The 19,200-nt window shown below is 38.8% G+C and overlaps 2 protein-coding genes across 2 annotated transcripts in view; both read right to left on the reverse strand.

Annotated features, from left to right (window-relative positions):
* Positions 1 to 4,723: 4,723 nt before the first annotated feature.
* Positions 4,724 to 7,299, reverse strand: BIRC5 (baculoviral IAP repeat containing 5). Its single transcript, XM_005415964.1, has 4 exons — positions 7,162 to 7,299; positions 6,417 to 6,526; positions 6,013 to 6,127; positions 4,724 to 4,912 (listed from the first exon to the last, which is right to left on the reverse strand). Exons 1-4 carry the CDS (start codon positions 7,297 to 7,299, stop codon positions 4,724 to 4,726), a joined length of 552 nt encoding a protein of 183 aa, XP_005416021.1.
* A 5,867-nt stretch (positions 7,300 to 13,166) lies between these two features.
* SLC39A10 (solute carrier family 39 member 10) overlaps positions 13,167 to 19,200 on the reverse strand; it is a 32,406-nt gene continuing 26,372 nt past the window's right edge. The window contains 2 exon segments of the mRNA XM_005415965.3: positions 13,167 to 16,373; positions 17,695 to 17,885. Coding sequence (XP_005416022.2) covers positions 16,215 to 16,373; positions 17,695 to 17,885 — 350 coding nt within the window. The 3' untranslated portion in view covers positions 13,167 to 16,214.

The following is a 19,200-nucleotide window of genomic DNA, read 5'->3' on the forward strand; positions in this document are numbered from 1 at the left end:
TTATGGCTGGATATTAGGACTACAGGAGCTGTATAAAATGCAACTCAAGCTTTTTGCAACCACAAATTTTTTCAAAAGCAGAATTAGTGAGCAATCCAAGGATAATTTGCAAACATACCCAGTGACTGCTTATGCATTCCTGTCAATGAAGAAAGATTTTATAGATGATGAAAGCTGTATGTGTTGGGCTGATATTAGAGAACTATTCTTTAATTATTCAAATGCTAAGTCTGAAGTGGGATATGCTGAAAATAATATGTGACTGAAACTTTGAAGTAAGGAAAGAAGTAATGCAGGTTTTAGCTGAGTTTTACCCATATGCTAAATTTCTATTTCTAGACTCTGCTTAACATGCCATTTCCTGTGTTCAGTTTACAGTCTGCAATTGCTGGTAGCAGCTTATGTTGAAAATGTAACCTGGCTCCATCTCCCTTGGGTCTCTCTGTGGGCACTGACAAGTGACTGAGCCACATAGAAATTTGGGAGCTCAGCAGTTCTTCCAGTACATTTCTGACCCACTGCTGAACACTGTTATGTGCTGTGAGAGTCTCTTTCTATCCCTGCTGATGCTACTGCCTCATCTGACAGATATTCAGGTTTCCAATCCCTATTGCTTCTCCAGACCTATGGTGTTAATCAATTTTCCCTTATCTGTGTTTATCAAATCACTCAAATTCCTTGTAACTTTACCAAGTTCACACTTTATTGATATCATGCTGTGCTGGTGGGTTATAAATGTATTTTCTGAATTAAAGCATTTTTCCTGTGAAAGCTTTCTTCTCTTGTGGGTAGGCTGCACAGAGTGCCTTTCAGATGTTTTCCTGAACCTTTCTAAAAGGGGGAAGGAAGGCATCAGCTGGTGATGGGTCATTCCCAAGTTCAGTCTCTGATCCATAACAGAGAAGGTTACTGCCATTTCTCCACCAAAACTTCCTCTCCTAAATTTAGGCTTTCTTCCACAATATCCATTTTCATTAGTGAAAAATTCTCTTTGTTTTTACTTGAAAATATTCACTTATGCATGCAACTGTATTAAAGCTGTTCAGAATTTCAGAGGGATATTATTATTTTGAATTAAATATAAAACTAGATGTGATTAAAGTTTTTAGCAAGTAAGAACTCTTATTCTAAATACATTCTCACAAAGGGGAAAATTGGTTTTTATAAACAAAGAACTTTAGTATTCATCTCTCCTCTTAAATTGCACTGAGTATGTGCCTGCTATGATTTCATACTGATAGGCTTTTGCTGTAATGACAGAAGGGAATAAATTCCCTTAAAAAGCACTTTGAGATAAACATTTGAAGAGCTGATATTTCAATTTTGAAAGTTTGTATTTTTCCCTTTGGTAATGCAAGAAGATGGCCTCTGCTGATGGCTCCTTAGGGAGCTATCAAACAAACAAATGAATAAAGAACATGGAAAAAGCCATAGTTTGCATATAATCAAAGTCGGAGCCCCTCAGTTTATTACAACACTGGAAAAGTGCATTCAGTTTGGCAATGCTGGAAGGTTGATGACTAATGAAAGTGTAAATTACTGAAGGACCTGGAGGGGGCACAATTAGCTAAAAAATGAAAGTAGTGAATATCCAATGTTCTCATAGTTAAGGGAAATACATATGTTTTTTCTCTCCTTGTTTTGAGTCAAGTGAGTATTATTGAAGCCTTCACTCCAAGTAATACTTAAAACTATACTGAGGTACTTCTTAGCACAATATAATAATATAATAATCCATTAGATTTATAGATTTGTTTTATGAGAATTGCCATTTCTTTTTTTTTCATATTAGAATAATAGTATTTTTACACATTATCTTGCTGGAAAATCAGTTAACGTGAGAATTTTGAAAATAAACGTGCAACTCTGATTTAATTTTAAAGTGATTCCTTGGCTAAAACTTGGGAAGAGTTCCTGGCATTTGTTTATTCCTCCTCCCCTGCCAACACTTTTTTTACACTGCTGGGTGACTGGTACCACAAGTGTTGACATTTCTCATGTCTAATACTTCACCTTGCAATTCTGACAGTCTTTCATCCAGTCAGGAATTTATTTCATTAATCACTTTCATCACCTTTCCCAGCTTGGATCTCCTGATGCTAGCTGCTCACCTTTTTTATAAAAATATTTACAAGACTTAATACAGTAGTCACCTCACATGCAAAAGCTGCATTGGGCTTTTTTTATTTGTAGTTAAGTTTAGCAGAACTGTTAAAGATATTGCTAGTAATCATTTTAGTCAGAGCTTGATATTTTGGGATCATATTTGAATGTACCTTTGAGGTAACCTTTAGCACCAAGGCAGTCTGTGTTCTGTAAATCTAATTCTTTGATTTTAAATCTTACTATTTTACATCTCAAGAAATCCTCTGTATCCCTGTGTGCCTGAATTAGAGTATGCAATAAATAAAATTACCTCACTTTGATTCTGAACCTTTCCTTCAGCAGAAATACAAAGATATAGAGCCTGAATGCCTGCTGCCAGTGTGGATTCCACCATCATCCCCAGGGAATGATTGGTGTGAGCCCTTTTTGATGACTTTACTCAGTGAAGGCAAGAAGCACTCCAGTAGAGAGTCCAGCAGCAGCTGAGGAAAGCCACAAGAGCAGCAAAGGCAGAGGTAGGCAGCCCTAAAGAAAATTCTCTGTGAATGAGTAATTCACATAGCCCTGTTTGGCTTCCTTCACTAGTCAGGCTCTTTTTACAACAGGCTCTAGGCTGAGATTCTTTTAACCATTCTTTTCTCATTCAAACCATGTTACTTTTGTGACTTGAAAAAAATTTACATTTTGTCCCACAGTCATCTTTGTGTCAGTCTTTTGTGCATAAATTGTATGTACATCCATTTAACTGATGAGGAACCATAACTTTGAAAGGACTTAATGCTAATAATAACTCAGTAATTATTACAGTAATAGTATTAAAAATTATCCATTTCTTATTAACTGAATGGAAGAAAACAGAAATAGATTGAAACACTGATCAAACAACATAGCTTGCTCTCATTCTTGATCTGTCAAAAGCTTTACACTTTTTAATGATAATAGATTACAATTAGGTAATTACAATTACCTAATTTTAAAGATAATAGATTACAGTTAGGTCTCAGAATGATCACCATGCCTTGTGAAATACAGGAATGATCCTTTGAGTGACCTAGGTAATTGGGAAAAAGCTAGAGAGATTTTCCACATCTTTGTTTCTACCTTGAAAAAAGAATTTGAAGTAATTTCTGATTCTTACACTGCATTGCAAACCACCTGAATGGACTTTACATTATTTTGTCTGAGATATTCAAGGTATTCAGACAAATAAAAAATTATCCTTCTATCTTACTCTTCATATCTGACCATAACCACTTTCCTGTCCGGGTAACACTTTTGCCAGTTCACTTTTCTTACTGTTAATTTAAATGATCAAAATCTATTACCAATATTCAATCAAGTGACCCCAGACTTCTTAGACTCTTTTAAAAAAAAGGTTAATTGTGCATTTTTTTCATTGTAAATACCAAGGCTTTAGAAATACTTTTTAATTAAAGAAATAGCATAAATTATGCAGAGAGAGAAAGAACGAATTTTTGGTTGGAAATGCTCGTAAAAGAGTACAATGAGAGACATTAAAGGAACTAAACAGTTCCAGCTTCTTCACTTGACCAGACTGTAGGAAATGGGCAAGTAATGAAAATAGGGCTTTCTTTGGGCATTTACAAAAAAAAAAAAAAATTAGCAAGTTGAGGACTTTAGTTCTTTGGGAAATAGTCACTTCATGGATTGATGTATCAAGGTAAGGGATAATTTACTCTCAAGACAGGGAATTTATAAATGCTTTGAAGAATGTTGAAATACATGTTTTTAGGAACCCCAGCATGAGGATTTTCTTGCAGAGTGGAAAGACAGGTCCAGGGAGTTTCAAAAGCTGAGACCTGACAAAGTAGTGTACAAAACTTTCACCTTATTGAGAAAGGTCTGTCTGCATCTTAAAACCAAAAATATTTGCAAGCATGCATGCACTTGTATTCTACAACAATCTCTCATAAAGGAAAATAGAAAATAATAAGATTTTAAAAGAACTCCAGCAAGTTTGAAATTGTAATGAAAAGCTTTTAAAAACAGAATAGTAGGACTTCAGCTTTTGTTGTTTCAGTTGCACACCAAAATCTCCAGAGTTCTTCCTTCAGACTGTCTTCACACCTTGTGCCTACCCTTATTCAGTACACCTGCAGTTTTTGCTGGATGTCATTGTCTGTGTCAGTTTGGTCTGATCTAGAGAGATAGCTTGGGGTAAGCAGGAGTGCAGATAATGCAGGTGCTTAAGCAATTCTTGCTGACACACAGACCCATTTCGTTCCCTGGAAAGTGTTTTGAAGCAGAACTGTTGTGATTTGAATCTAGTATAAGGTTTTAACACAGATCACAAAGTATTCTTGTTGTGAATCTTTATTCAAAAAGAAATAAGTCAGCTTGCTAAAAACCAGAATAGAAGTATTGGCTTAGACATTTTTCATCCACTGGCAGGGTAGTGGAAGTGCTCTTATCTCCCCACCCAGCCATACGATGGAAAGCACATGGTGAGAGCCAGGCCATCCCTGTCTGTATCACTCCTGAGCCAGGAGCAGTTCTCTACTCACACTTCCTCACACACCTGCTCAGCTTTGGATTCGCACTCGGACAAAGACAGGAATGTTTGCACCAAATGAAGAGAGCCTTGTAGAGCCAGAGGTCACAGCTCACTTGTCCTGGGCTCCTCCGGGCCGGCAGCTGCGCCTCCCGGCTGCTGGGCTGGAGGCTCGTCCTCGAGAGGCGGCGGTGCCGGGAGTGAGGGTCTGGAGCCAAAGTAATTCACCAATCTCTGCCTCGTCGCCGCGACTTCTTCTTGAAAAGAGTTTATTGTGCGGCTGCCAACTTTGCACTTGAATCAAAGCAAGAGATTGAGCCGTTCAGCAGAGCAGTTTAATTCTGTAGTTCAGCCACATTGCAGCCCCCTCTCCTCAGGCTGCATTTCGGGTGTCAGTGCTTCATGATAGCAATCCTAGCCTGGTCAGCCTAGTGCACAGCCCTCCCAGCTATCGGTGACATATCCTTGGGGCTGAGTGTCCCCACCTGAAGCTGCTGCTTCAAATGTTTTGTATGCTTTACTTAGAAATACGGTCGTATTATGGCCAAGACCCTCTTGTATCTTGAAACTTTGCTCTAAATCATTCACAGTTCAAGTTAGGTAACACCACTTTCTCACTCTTAGTCCACCTTCTAAGATATCACTGTGCCACATGATCCTATTTTTTTGTACTTTAATCTGTTGCACAGTGACCTTAAATGCTTAACCTTGACAGTCACCAGGTATATATTTAATACAGAACATTATTAGAAAGGCAGAGTTCTTATTTGTGCAAACCCACCAACAAGTAATATGCAGAACCTTTTACTGTTCCTCATCAGGGAATTTGGTTCACTTGATTCTTACTGTCCATAGGATTAGGGCTCATAGATCAGCTGATCTTGATCAACTGAGCTGCTCAGTTGTGTGCTTTTTTACATGTCAGCACTGTGGCATGAAGCCCCAGAAGTGGGGAGGAATAAAATATTTGAAATGAGCTTTAAAGTTTGATTAGGCACATTTATATGTTAAACTGGGCATGTGAAGCAATAATCCGGTCAAATTTTGTCTTTTCATGTATGTTGTTCATCCCTCCTGAGAATTATAGAGCTGCTTATTGTTGAGTTTTGTGCATTGATTATTGCAGCCTATATATTTTTTCCCTGCTATGATGAGTTGTTGGAAAAACTCTTCCAAAGGAAACAGGTTTGCATTAAAAAGCCAGACAATGAATTACCCTGAGAAGTGCTTAGGTGCAGATTTCTTAGCCAATAATGCACATAAATTATTATTTCAGAATAAGTCATGTTCTAGCCTTAGACAGTCATTCCTGGCTAATGCTTGGAAATCTTAGCAAGAGAAGTTGTTGTTTATATTCTGGCTTTGCATTTCAGATGACAGTGGCTAACACTTACAATGAAGGTCCTCAGCCGTGTCATCTCCAGCATGTAGTACTCCTCCATTGTCAGCTCATCAAAGTGCTTGGGAAGGGATAAAAAGTCACAGGTGTGACGTTTGGTGTGTTCCTCCCTGCAGTATAAATCCAGAATAAGAACAGATGTTAAACCCACAGTAGTTTCATTTCAGGAGAGGAAGAGATCTGTACAGGCAGGTCTCTTCAGTACTTGTGCTATCAGCTGAAATAATATCATACAGAAAAGATGCAATAGATTTTAGTAGATCTCAGATAAAAGCTAGTTGAACAATTTCACAGTTATTAGGCAAGATGAGCTTCCAGTTTTGTGCCCTGTGTCATAGTGGAAATTGACAGGGACAGTAACTCACTGTAAAATTACTAAATTGTTATATCTGTGCTTACCATGGGTCATCATTTGGTTCCCAGCCCACCAGTTCTAACAAGCAGAAGAAACATTTTGCCACATCTGGTTCACTTGCACTTGGACAGTGGATGAAGCCAGCCTTTGCCATCTGCAGGGGACAGTTCAGAAGTTTAGAGCATTATCCCACATACACTACTCATATTTACTCATATTTCCTGACACTTTGGAATCATATCTAGTCAGGACTCCAAAAATTAAGTTTGTTTCAGTAACCAAACACCTTCTCAGGTAACTCTAGCAGTATGACTCATCTGAGATTCAGGTTGGCAGTGTCATGAGTGTGCCAAAGTAGAAGTCAGGTGGATTTTTTATTTAAATAATTTCCATTTCTGATTTTGAAGTAGTGATCATTCCACTTTTTACTTTATCATTCCACAATTACTTTATCCTTCCGGCTGGATCTGTACTTGTTTAATGGAGGCTGCTTTGTCACAAATAGAAATTTGCAATTAGAAAGACTATGTAATACAAGAAATTAATTGTTAAATGACAGGAACAAAAAAAAAAGGGGACACTGTGGACTGAACAGAGAAAAACCAGTCAATCCCAACTACAGTATTTCTGAGCAGGGAACAGAGGAAAGCTGAGTATTTAACTCTTCATCTTCAAGCTTAGTGGACTCCTCTCAAACCTGAATACCTGAATATACTTAACAATGACTTTACATTCAGGTATAGCATATATAAATTAAGGTAGAGGCAAAACAACCATTTTCAGACTTACATTCTCTGGAGTGCACTTGCAGTTTTCCTGGAAGGGCCACTTGGTGAAAGTTTTTAAACGGGTCTCATACTCATACATCTCCTTGAAGTCAGTTAAGAGCTTGGAAGCTGAGCTGAGCTCCTGCAGCAGTGTCTCCATCTACGCAGCCTGCAGTCAGTGAAGGGCAGAGCCTCCCTCCTGCTCTCACATTTAAGGCCTTTGCTAATTGGTGACACATTGCACCTGGAGAGCAGGGGAAGGCCTAACACAGCCTTAGTCCCTTCCTGACGCAGGTGAGTTTATGGCAGGACATCCAAGGGAAATCAAGCTGCTGGAATTTCTTTCCCTTGTGTCATAGTCTGTGTCCTTGGTCACACAGGACACAGAAACATTTTTAACTGAAAACTTTTTAACTTTGCTTTTTTAACTGAAAGCACCTATGGTAATTGCAGATTTTACAGTTGAAATGTCAAAAACTGCAAGTTAAAAACTCTAGTTACAAATACAGAAACTTTGCTTATAAAGTTTTAAAAAATACTATCCTGATTGCAAGCAAAGGGGTTGAATTGACATTGCTATTTGAATCCTTCAGGGTTTCTTGAATTTCACATTCAAAGATTCTTAGGATTGTCTTTGCAAGTAGTGTTGCATTTCTTTAAAGAGAAAGTGGTTGTTTTAAAATATTATAAGTATTCAGTTCTGTTTTAAAATATTGTAGAACATGGCCAGATGCTGGATAATAATATTTTAAAGGTGTATATCTGTAAGGGTTTACAGTATCAAAGTATTAAGTTGTCATTTTATAAACTGTCTCCTATTTTGGTACAGAGTCCAGTTAAATTCAGTAGAAGTTTAAACATCAGTGTCTTCAAGACTGCTGCATGCTGCAGCTTTCTAAGCCAAGATCTTAACACCTCTGAAGGATGTTGCATTGTGAGACTTGAAAATTTAAATCTTCTCTGAAATACAAATGGAGTAAGTGCAGAAAATAATCCAGCCCATTATTCTGTCCAGATGTGGTGACAGAAATGAGATTAAAGAACATTTGTATAGGACTTCCAATGTCAGCTCTTAGGGCATTGTTTTTGCCTACATTTACAAATGCTACATCATTGATTCCTCTGGGACTGTACTGATGTCTATTGTATATGCAGGAATACTGTCCTTGAAATTTATATTCAGATATTTAGAGTAACATGTGTTACATGAAAATAAGACACTTTAATTCCTTTTTTTTTCTTATTTTTTAAAATTTTTATATTTTTTCTTTTTCCAGATAATACCAATGGTGCAGGAATTTATCATTCATAACCTGGGCCCTCCAAGCACTGGTGTTAATAGTTTCTCCTGGTGATGACTCCATGGCAGCCTTTCTAAAGTTTGCTGATGATCAGGTATTTTAATCTCTTTTTTACTGTAGTTGATGTCTGTGTATGTGTGTGCACGTGTGACTGTATTTGTATGAAGCAAGGAACTTAGTTTAACTAAAAGTTGAAATGCCAAACCAAACCCAAAACCTGTTTTTAACTGCCCAAAAACGTGGTAAAGTTTTTAGATCTCATGCTTCTCTTTAACATAAGACACTAATTCTTGTATATGGATTGTTCTCAGGAATGAATAATTTGTCTGTTGTTTAAAAGAAACTGTAGGTTAAATATTTTGGCATATTTTATCATCTTGTGATGCCATGATCTATTTAACTAATCAGTTTCTGTAATTTCAAATGGAAAATGCAAAAATGGAGCAAAACCATAATATTTTAAACGTTTCTTGTAAGCAGTCTTATCTGAAAATGCTATTTTTTCAAAAATGCATTATGTGTAATGTATTATTTAATCAAAAACACCACAGTCATATGGGACCTTGGAGTCCTGGGTGATATTTATGCATCAGAATTGAAATACGGATTTTTTTTTGCTTTGATTATTTTTGTGACATTTAAAACAAACAAACAAACACAATTCCCAGCAGCCCAAATCAGTTCTTATGTAGAAAAGTACTGCTAGAATACTAGAAAATAAGATTATACATGTACTAACACATCCTAAGATGTATTTCTTGCATTTCCTGCCTATAATTCTGTCAGAAGTCTGTGCTGTTGAGAATGGCAGGTACATTTCAAGTCTAGCTGTAAAGGTGTCCTGCGTTTTATAGTAGTTTGTCTACATTCTTCAAGAGAATACTGTTTGCAGAAGTGTTCTGAAACTGTCAGAATTTCATAAATCCAGATTACATGGATGGGAAGTTGGAGCTTTTCACTGGAAGATACATAAGAGGTGGCATGACATGAAAGAAAATATTTAAATTGTATTTTAAACAATACGGTGCATTTAATATCTGATATCCACTATCAGATCCTGACTTTTACAGTAAGTGCAGAAAACCTGTGAGTAATGTTGCAACTTTGTAAATCAGTTAAAGCCAACCCTGATGAAAGTGTGTCTGTGATCTGGGGGAAGAGAGGCTCAGAAATGAAATAGCTGTCTTCCACTGCAAGGAAAGTAGTTTCAATTATTGCCAATAATGGAGTGCACTTATTTTTTATTTTCTTGCTTGTCTCATACTTTATCAATTGAAACTTGTTGCTATGGCATTAATTATACAGCTCTCTAGGTGGGGTTTTTTTGAAGAAAAAGGTAAGACTGGGAAAACCTATCCACTGTTTTAATAATTGGATATGTGTTTGCAATCACATTTTACATTAATTTGCATTATTTTTCTATATTTAATGTAGATAATCTAAATGAGACTGTGTATTTAGCTAGATGGTCTCAATTGAAAACCAAATCAAACATTTCTACTTGATGTCTTTGGCCAGAAATAAAACTTGGTAAGGATAAAAAAAAAGCTAAAATATTTTATGAACAATATTTTATAACATGGTGGTGTTAAAAATGTATGGGTGCATGGTCTCATACATACAGTTGTACGTAATGTATTTTAATTAATTCTACACGAATAAATAGCTATAAAAAATAAAATTGCCTAGAGGTTTTAAGAGACTCTGGAAATGATGCTCATGACCATTTAAAGACCTCCTGCTGAAGGCCTTTGGTTGTCAAGAAAAGGTTTCCCCTGACTCACAAAGTGTGGGAGCAGGAAGAAGCTGGGCTCTGAGTGCCTCAGCTCTGCTGTGCAGGACAGGAGAAATGAACTGTTCCTGCAAGGTGTATAATATCCTACTGCCACCCCTGCTGGCTGGCTGTGATTTATCCAGTGCCAGGGACAAGAGCAGCCCCTGGCGGAGTGAAATCAGCCGGGACGCAGCTCTGGCAGAGGGCATTTCCTTCCCTGGCTGCAGAGGTGAGTGTTTGCCAGAGCAGCCTCTCGGCAATTTCCCAGCAATACATGGCACTTCTTCATGGTCCAGCTTCCTAAGCAGCCCAGCATGGCCAAAGTCTGTTCAAGTTAGGGATGGACAGGAACAGGGGTGTTCTTGTCACTGTCAGCCTGCAGTGATTCTGGTTATTAATGTGATTAACAGGCAAGTGGCTCAAGCAACTTCACAGAGGTATTTCTTCCCTGAAGGAGAGTGGAGGGTGGAGGGTTCTGAGGGGGATGTCCTCCTATTACATGACCAACGGTTCTGAACAAATAACAAATGTAGTTCCTAGCAGGGAGGGAACTTTTTTTTGCCCTGAAAGATAATGATTTGTATGTTGATATTGATACTTCTTTGGACTGGTTTGCTTTATCCCAGTCCTCAGAGCATCACCCACTCATGCCTTCCTGCAAGTAATTTCATCACTCATAATTTTTTATTTTTATGCACCTAAGAGGAGTCCAGCTTCTCCCAACCTCAAGAATTTAAGCATGTTTGATTTTCTAAAAAAAAGAAATAAAATTATGAGCCCAGCTATGGCCTTGTGATAGCATACATTTACTTTAGAAAGATGTCAAACAAGTAGAGATATTTTTAGGAAAGTTTTCCATCAACTTGTATCCAGGGAGTTTCAGCTGCATTACTATGGAAATTTTTGGTGCTATTACTCTTCAAAAGCAGCAATGGCTGGGTGACTTGAGGGATGATTATTAATGAGTATTTGAAGGGCTGGAGATGAAATGGTTCAAGCATGAACTAGCAGAAGTAATTAACAGCTTTTAAACTTTCCAGTGAGAATTCTGGCTGCCTTCCAAGTGAATTACAGTGATAGTGATAGGGCTGCCCAGGGAAGTGCTGGGCTGCTGCTCAGATCACTGTCCTGTTCTCCTGCAGGAGCTGCCAGCTGATGCTCCTCACTGTGACTGGGGAATGCAATTACGGTGCCAGAGGCACTGACACTGGGATTGGCTCTGTGAGTGTTCTGAAGATGTTATTTCCCTCGGAATTCATTACAAATGTGAATTATGTACTTGATCCAAGTGGTGTTTATGTTGCCTCTCCTGAAGATATATGTCAGAACAACAGAATTAACAACAGCTTTTTTTTTTTGAAATAGATGTATCTTTACTGAAACTGATGTGTGTCTCAGTGTTTACTCAGTCACCGTTTGCTTGGTGGCTTAATCTCATCTTCTCTCAGGCCTTGTTTCAGTGACTTCTAAGAAAGGGACATTATGTAAACACCACCCAATTACTGCCATCTAAATTGACTCTGTGTGAGTCAGCACTCAGGGGACAGTAGGTGAGAAACACAGCCCGGTGAAGTCAAAAGCATTTTAAAATAGGCATAAAAGAAATAGTTCATATTTACTGGAGGCAGAAAGGCCACAATAATCAGCTTAATTATCGGACAGGAGTTGTGTCAGTCATCAGCAAAACACCTTCAGGTGCTTGGCAGGCAGTGGGCTTGGAGAGGGGCTGCAGCCCCTTACACTTGGTATCTCATTTTAACAGAATTTTTGTCAGCTCCCAGAATTTTTCAGGAATTATCTTTGTATCATTTATATCTTAGTTAACACACTTTATTCATCACTCTACGAAATCATGTAGTGGTTTTGAAGTACAGCTTGTAGCCTCTTGTGGGCTGGTTGGCTGCTTCTGCATCTTTTTTTTTTTGCTCTAGAGGTATTTTTCCCCACCTTTTCTCAGTACTGAAGGTGTACGGAATATACAAAGACACTTGCACAGAATCCTTTCCCAGAGATCTTTGGAATGACCACAAATGCTGCTGTTACCAAGGATCAGTCAGGAACACAGCTGCTATTTGATGACATTCTTTCACAGGTACGATGCAAAGCCACACACCACCTTACCCTAATTTTCTACTGTATATCCATGTTAGTATGCTCACGCTCCGTCTTGAGTTTTCACTGTACTTCATGGTGTTGTATCTCCATTCTGGTGAAATTACTTTTCCACTCAAGAATGTTTTAAGGCTTTTTTTTGGGGGGGTTCTATTTTTTCTGGCTGTCTTCCCAAGGAAACATTTTGTGACTGTACAGTCAGTTTATAGATCTCCTGCTTCCTCCAGCTTTTAACAGTTTTTAGCCCTTGGCCAGTTCTAGTCCAGTGTGTAAACCAGGTACAGTAGTGCCACCACAGTTCAGGAGGAAAAAAAAAAAGCACATCTGTAGGCAACTGGATTTTGTTAGTTCTAAGCTAGTAACTTTTACTGCAGTAATAGAGGGATTCTATTCTGCTGCTTCAGAGGCAGCAATGCCACACTGAATGAAACAAGAATAATGAGGAGGGTTTACGGGTTTACAGGTAGTAAACTCATGCTCTGGGCAGAGCATGTTTCTGAAGGATGGGAGTGAGAATTTCCCAGGAGGGGCAGCTTTCTCTGGAGGAGGCTATGGACCTTTTCCCTGAGCAGTCCAACGACTACAGGATCAGCCAGACAATCACAGTAACTTTCCATGGAATCCTCCAATCCACTGTTTTGTTTTCAGTACTGCTCCTGCCTGACTGCCCTGCACATAAATGTAGGACAGAGTATTTATGTTGGTTTTTAATTGTTAAGCAAAGTATTTTGACACCTTCCTTTTCAGAATTTCTTTTAGGGACTTGTAGTGATGTCTGCTCAACTGAAAGGAATACTAAAACACAAAAGTAATCAAACCTTAAGAAACTCAACAAAAATATCTGCTCCTTGAATATTTTTTTTTATTTTCTGAAGGCTCCTTATGTATAAGGAACATACATAAAATGAACACAACACTGTTGACAATGAACAAAACAGCATTTGATAATTTCCAGCTTTATAAAATTTTTTAAAAATGATTTAGTTATAACAAAAAAAACCAATAGCTCAGCAAGTTATCTTATTGGACCATTATCACATTTTAAACCATAGACTCAGTTGTTAATGGGGAGAGGAAAGAAAAAAATAATAAAAAAAATAATCACACTGCATCTAGCAACTACAACATTTTCTAAGCATAATCACAGCGGATTGAGTGCAATGTGATTTACATCAGAATTCACATGGGATGTCACACAGTGACAGCATTGTAAAATATACAAGTAACATTTATGCCCTCCAACAAATACAAGTTAAATGAGACTCTGGATTCAAGCCAAATGGAATGTTGAAGCCAAGTAGAAATGTAGTGGAATTCAGATTGTCTGTAACATGACTCAAAGGTGTACATTAGAATCATCTGGAATTCAATACTGGTGGAAACATAGAGAAGTCACAGCTGTTACACTGCTCTGTTACACTTGCAATAAATACTAGAAAATAAAAGTAAACAATCTATATTCCATGAAAAATATAGTACCTACCTTCAACGACCATGTTTTTCCCTTGTCTGAAGATGGTCTTGGAAGGAAGTTAACTATTTTCCTACAGAGGCAGTGTATTGAGCTATAACCACATTCCAACTAACACAACAGTAAATATACTACTGGAAATACAGAAATCTTCATTTGAAAAGAATTAAGAGAAATAAATCTTAAAAAAATTCATTTGACAAAACACCAGCTGCATAATGACCCCCTTATATTTCAGAATTAGCAGAAAAGAAAAAAGTTAAGTCAGTCAGTTTAATACAAAAGAAACAGAGATTGTTTAAACTCAGATCTTCAGAAGGTATCCAGGAAGTTTTGTCTCATTGACTTAACATGGGCACTATGCAAAAATGTCATCCAGGAGTTTTACACTGCAGAAATTCAGCAATCTGAAGGTAACAACAGTGTGTTTGCTAATTAGGGTTCTACACTAAATATATTTAAAGAAGAAAAAAGAAATCCTGAGTTCAGAACATTAAATGGCCACGTGCCTGAACTCTGGGCTTTTGGCTTCTTCACTGAAGAAACTGCACCCTTCTTTGAAATGGACCCTTAATACTGTTTCCTGATACTGCATTAGGAAGAAATACTGGCAACCAACTGATACCTTTAAAACACATGAGCTGCTCTCAGTAAAAGCTAAACTGACCAATGAAGCTTCCAAAGGAAAGGGCCACAGGAAACACAGCAAGTTGAAATGGAATGCAGAGACCCACTGGCTCTCATTAAAGGCGTCAGGATTAAGTGTTTTTAGCAGCTACACTGGCACCAAGCAGACCGGAACTTTAAAACTTACGGCACACAGTCAAAGTACAGCTTTTACCTGGCATACACAGTAGAGAGACAAACTGGATGTTTGGATAAAAAGCTACTACCATGCTTAGGACTGGTACTACAGAATCAACTTGCACTCCCCACAAACTCACAATTTATTTTTTTTTAAGGAGATGGGTACAAGAAGAACTAACTCATGTCTGGCAATAAATGCCTGTCAGCACAATCTGATCTAGGACAGCTGGTCCCAGCAAGTTAAGGCCCAAATTTTCAGTCTATTCTTCTAAATGACACATACCATGGTTCTACCACATCTGCTTTTTAATAATCTAATTTAAATACCAAAATTGTAAAAAAATATCATAGAAATGAACTCCTTTATACTGGAAGTAGAAATCTTCTTACATATTCTTTACTGCCAGAAATGGCTGGTGTCACAATGTCTGATATCAAGGCATTGTAGGAACAGATTTGATGCGCTGTTACAGTATCGTAAATACCCTAACCAGTACAACATCCACAGAGCATAATTTAACCCTTGTGTCCAGCTTCAGCAACTAGCATCTTGCACCTTGGTTTAACATGAAGAGGAGAAAACAGTCCAAAGTAATCATTTTAAAAAATGGAGAAATTCCCACATGGATTCTCTTGTTAAAAGAGTTTGCACAAATTCACAGCCACAATTCTTCAGTAGTTTATGCTGCAAGTGGCACACAATACATGTTTAGCGTCTGTAAGAAAGAACCAGAAACAGCTCAATAACTCCAAGGTCAGGGATTTCCCCAAGCTAACACTAATTCTACCGCATTTTGCATTTTCCTACTAATATAAAGGAACAAACATCAAATGAATCTCAGCTGGGGAAAAACATCATCAAACTGACCCTCGACAGAAGTTACACTTTGCAGAGTACATGGCAACAGCCTGCCTTCTTACACAGGAGCTTTGCAATGATGGAGTGCAGCTTAACACAGCTTGTAAGAATTTAAACAGTGTTTAGGCTTGGGGCTTCTTTTTAAAAATTTAAGCCAGCACAGTGGTTTCCAGCCATGTCCTATTGTAAGACTGAATACTTCAAGTCACCACTATGCAGAAAAATCAGCACAGGATTAATACACATATATACAGAGGTGCACAAGTATATGTGTGCACATCTGTCTATATCTATACAGATCTATACATACATAGAGCTGTGAGCTACTCAAGACTCATGTGGCACGAAAAAGTTTCCTTGGGTTCCTCGCACAGGTGTGAGTTTCAGCTGCAACATCTGGGTTCTGTCCAAATGCACTAACGGAATGGTATTTTCCCAAATGAGATCTTGTCCTGTACTTTTTCTTTCTTAAGCAAGCAGTGCTCCTTATACAGCACCCTGACCTTGGCCCTTATTTCTCAGATTTAGGGTTTCCTAAACGTCGCTCACTTGAGTTTAGGAGTTGTGTTGGGTAAGCTCATCTGATGGGATTAGAGAAAAGCAGAAGCTACTCTAGGCAGAAAGGAATCTCCTGTCCTTGTAAGCAGTGCAAGCACCACGTGTCCTCTGAGCAGTGTGCACACAGCCCACACAGTGCAGACTCAAAGCCAGACCGCAACAGATTGGAACCACAGTGATTACCAGCATCAGGTCAAAACTGGATGTCAAGCACTATTTTGTCTTCATAGAGGGCAATCACCAGCATGATGGCAAATCCAAGAAGCAGGCCTAGATTCTGAAGAATAAACTGCCCCACAGGACAGTAACCATGCTCTTCGTTATCTCCATCTCCATGAAGCATTTCTGGAAGCTAAAAAATACAAAACAATTGAGGAAGTTATTTCACCTTTATTCCATTTATACATGGACAAGGTTACAAGGTGATATTGTCAAGGATATCTCCAGGGCTCAGATATAAAACCAATACACTAAGACACAGCTTAAACTCTACTGAACAACTACATTCAATAAAAACATAATCACGTAATGTATTTACAAAACAAACTAAAAATGCCTTTCCTTGAACTTTCACAGGAGTATCCATGTAATTGAACATTAAGTTCCTCAAGATAGGGTGCAGTCCAATATTCTTCAAGTCCTGCTCTTTTAATTTTAAATTCAAGTCATGCTCAAATAAACATATGACTTTGATTAACCGAGCCATTCATTTGTCATTTGAGACGCTTACACATACTCACATACACATCCTTTTTAAATATGGGGTGGTGTAAGGAGTGGATAGAAAACCACACCTCTGTGAACCTCTGCTCACAGCCAGGGAGGAATCAAAATCTACTCTTATTGTGTGCCAGGTAAAGAGGTCTTTGAGAAGGAGGCTGATTATGCAAAAGCCAAGACAAAACTGGTTCAGTTTCAAATATCTCGTGCAGAAGCTTTCCTGCTAATGGGACTTTGACTATTTGGTTACTATTATGATGGCCGAGGGAAAGGAAAAGGAATGATGAAGGAATGAAAGAACTGCCTTCCTTTCTTTTATGCATGACATCTTCAGTCAAAGGATAGGAAATAAGAATCAGACACAGAGCTTACAAGGAAGTGATATTTCAGGCATTACAGGCTACTATAGAACACCTGAAGTTGCAAGAAGGATCATTCTACCCAGACATTCTATTTAACAGTTTAGCAGGCCCCGAAAAGGACCTATCACCTATTAAGAGATTAGAGTGACTTTATAACAACAGTATATTTACAAATTAAAGTCTCCATAATGAAGTGGAAAGCATGATGAAGTACCCCAGAAATGAAAAACAATCTCATCACCTTTGGGCTGGTAAAGACAAGAAGTGAAAAATTGCCTTATTTAAATGAAGCTCTGAAGCAGCTTAAAGGAGAGAAATCAGGACTGAATATCGGCTGGTAACATGTGCACAGCAGCACTGCTGCCTGAAGAGTCTGATCTATGGTGCACACACACTTGGGATAATGCACCCGTGTGTTCTGGAAGCAGCAGCATTTTTCCACCAGGTAATTTTTTAAAAGCTACTCATCACAACAGCTCAGGATTACCAGCTGCTCACAATAAAAGTTCAGACTGAGCCTGACCAGCAGACTGAAGTGCAGCACCCCCAAAGCCCAGGAGGCCCCAGCCCAGCCCTGCGCAGGAGCCGTACCATGTCGACCAGGGCCACATAGAGGAACATGCCGGCGGTGATGGCGAAGATCCAGAGGGTGATGTTGTTGGCGTACTGGCCCACGGCCGTGCCGATCAGCATGCCGATGTAGGCCATCATGGCCGACAGCAGGTTGTACACGATGGCCTGCTTCACTGTCATCCCCGCCTTCAGCAGCACTGCAAAGTCACCTGCGGGGACAGCATGGGCTGTCAGTGCCACTGCCAGCAACCCAGACACCCCTCACCAGAGAGTGCTGCTGCTGCTGCTGCTGCTGCAGGGGCTCATGGGCACCCTGAGCCACAGGAACCGACCCCCTTGGAGAGCTGTACTCAGGCACAGCCATCCCTTGGGTAACTATGACTGAAAGGTGCCTGTTCATCCTGCTGATTGTCAGAAAGGCAGCAGTGATTAACTGTGAAGGGTGAATGGAGGAGTCTAGCTAGGTCTGCTCTTCCCACAGAGAACACACCCATGTGCACACACTCAGAAGTTCTCCAGAGCACATAAAACCAGAGGCTTAGTTAGGATCAATAGCTGTGAAAATTCCTCTTAGCTATACACACCTCATAATGCAAATCCAGGAAGAGGATAATGAGGCATTTGTCCCCACAGAAGATGACAATGAATTTGAGCACTAGGAAGAGATACATTCACAAAGAATGACTTCGCATCCACCCTGAATCTGGGTAAAGGCATGCCAGGGTAATGTGTTTTATTCTGAATTCAGGACAGCTCTGCTAATTTAGGTGCTAAAAGTAGATATTCTATAAAAATCTAGACTTCAGTCTTGTAATCAGCTCTAATAGTTTTACTTCATTCAAACTGAATTCTTGTGATCATGAGAAGTGTAAGATGATGTACAGACATCAGGACAATTAATGTAATATTCTTATACCTATGCCTGAAATTATCTGCCTAATCTAGTATCAAGAATTAGAATCAAAACATAACAAAATTAAAAAAAAATAGGTGTAAACTACTCACCCCTTATACAAGGTTCATTTCATCATGCTATGCTGTCAAGTTCTAAGCATTTTAATATACACTGCGATCCTTTATCTATTGCAGCAGCTTCAGTTAACTAATGATTGTACAGCACAGGTCAACCCATGAACACCTGCTCTATTATTTCCCCCCTATGCCCACGATTTACCTAGAGCTCAGGAGCTGTCTATATAGAATGCTCTCCCTCATCACCTCTAAGGTTTTAGAATTGCTTGTTTTACCTCACTTTTAATCATTTAGACCCAGCAGCTCTTCAAGTGAGCAAGCTGTGAGTACAGACATAGGTCAGTCTAGCACAACTTCACATCAGTGGAAAACCAGAAAATTCCTCCTCTCTCTGGCTGCTCTTTTAAACTCTCAGAGTGCAGTAAATTTTCATACAATGTGAAAACAACAGGTTTCACCATGGTTAGCTACCTCCAGAAGAAATGCTTCAAGTAGGGGGGAAGAATCAATGGCACTGGCAACAGTGCCTACAGGCATTACCCTAAATGGCCA

The sequence above is a fragment of the Geospiza fortis genome, unplaced genomic scaffold (genome assembly GCF_000277835.1).
Source record: "Geospiza fortis unplaced genomic scaffold, GeoFor_1.0 scaffold112, whole genome shotgun sequence".
Taxonomy (NCBI): domain Eukaryota; kingdom Metazoa; phylum Chordata; class Aves; order Passeriformes; family Thraupidae; genus Geospiza; species Geospiza fortis.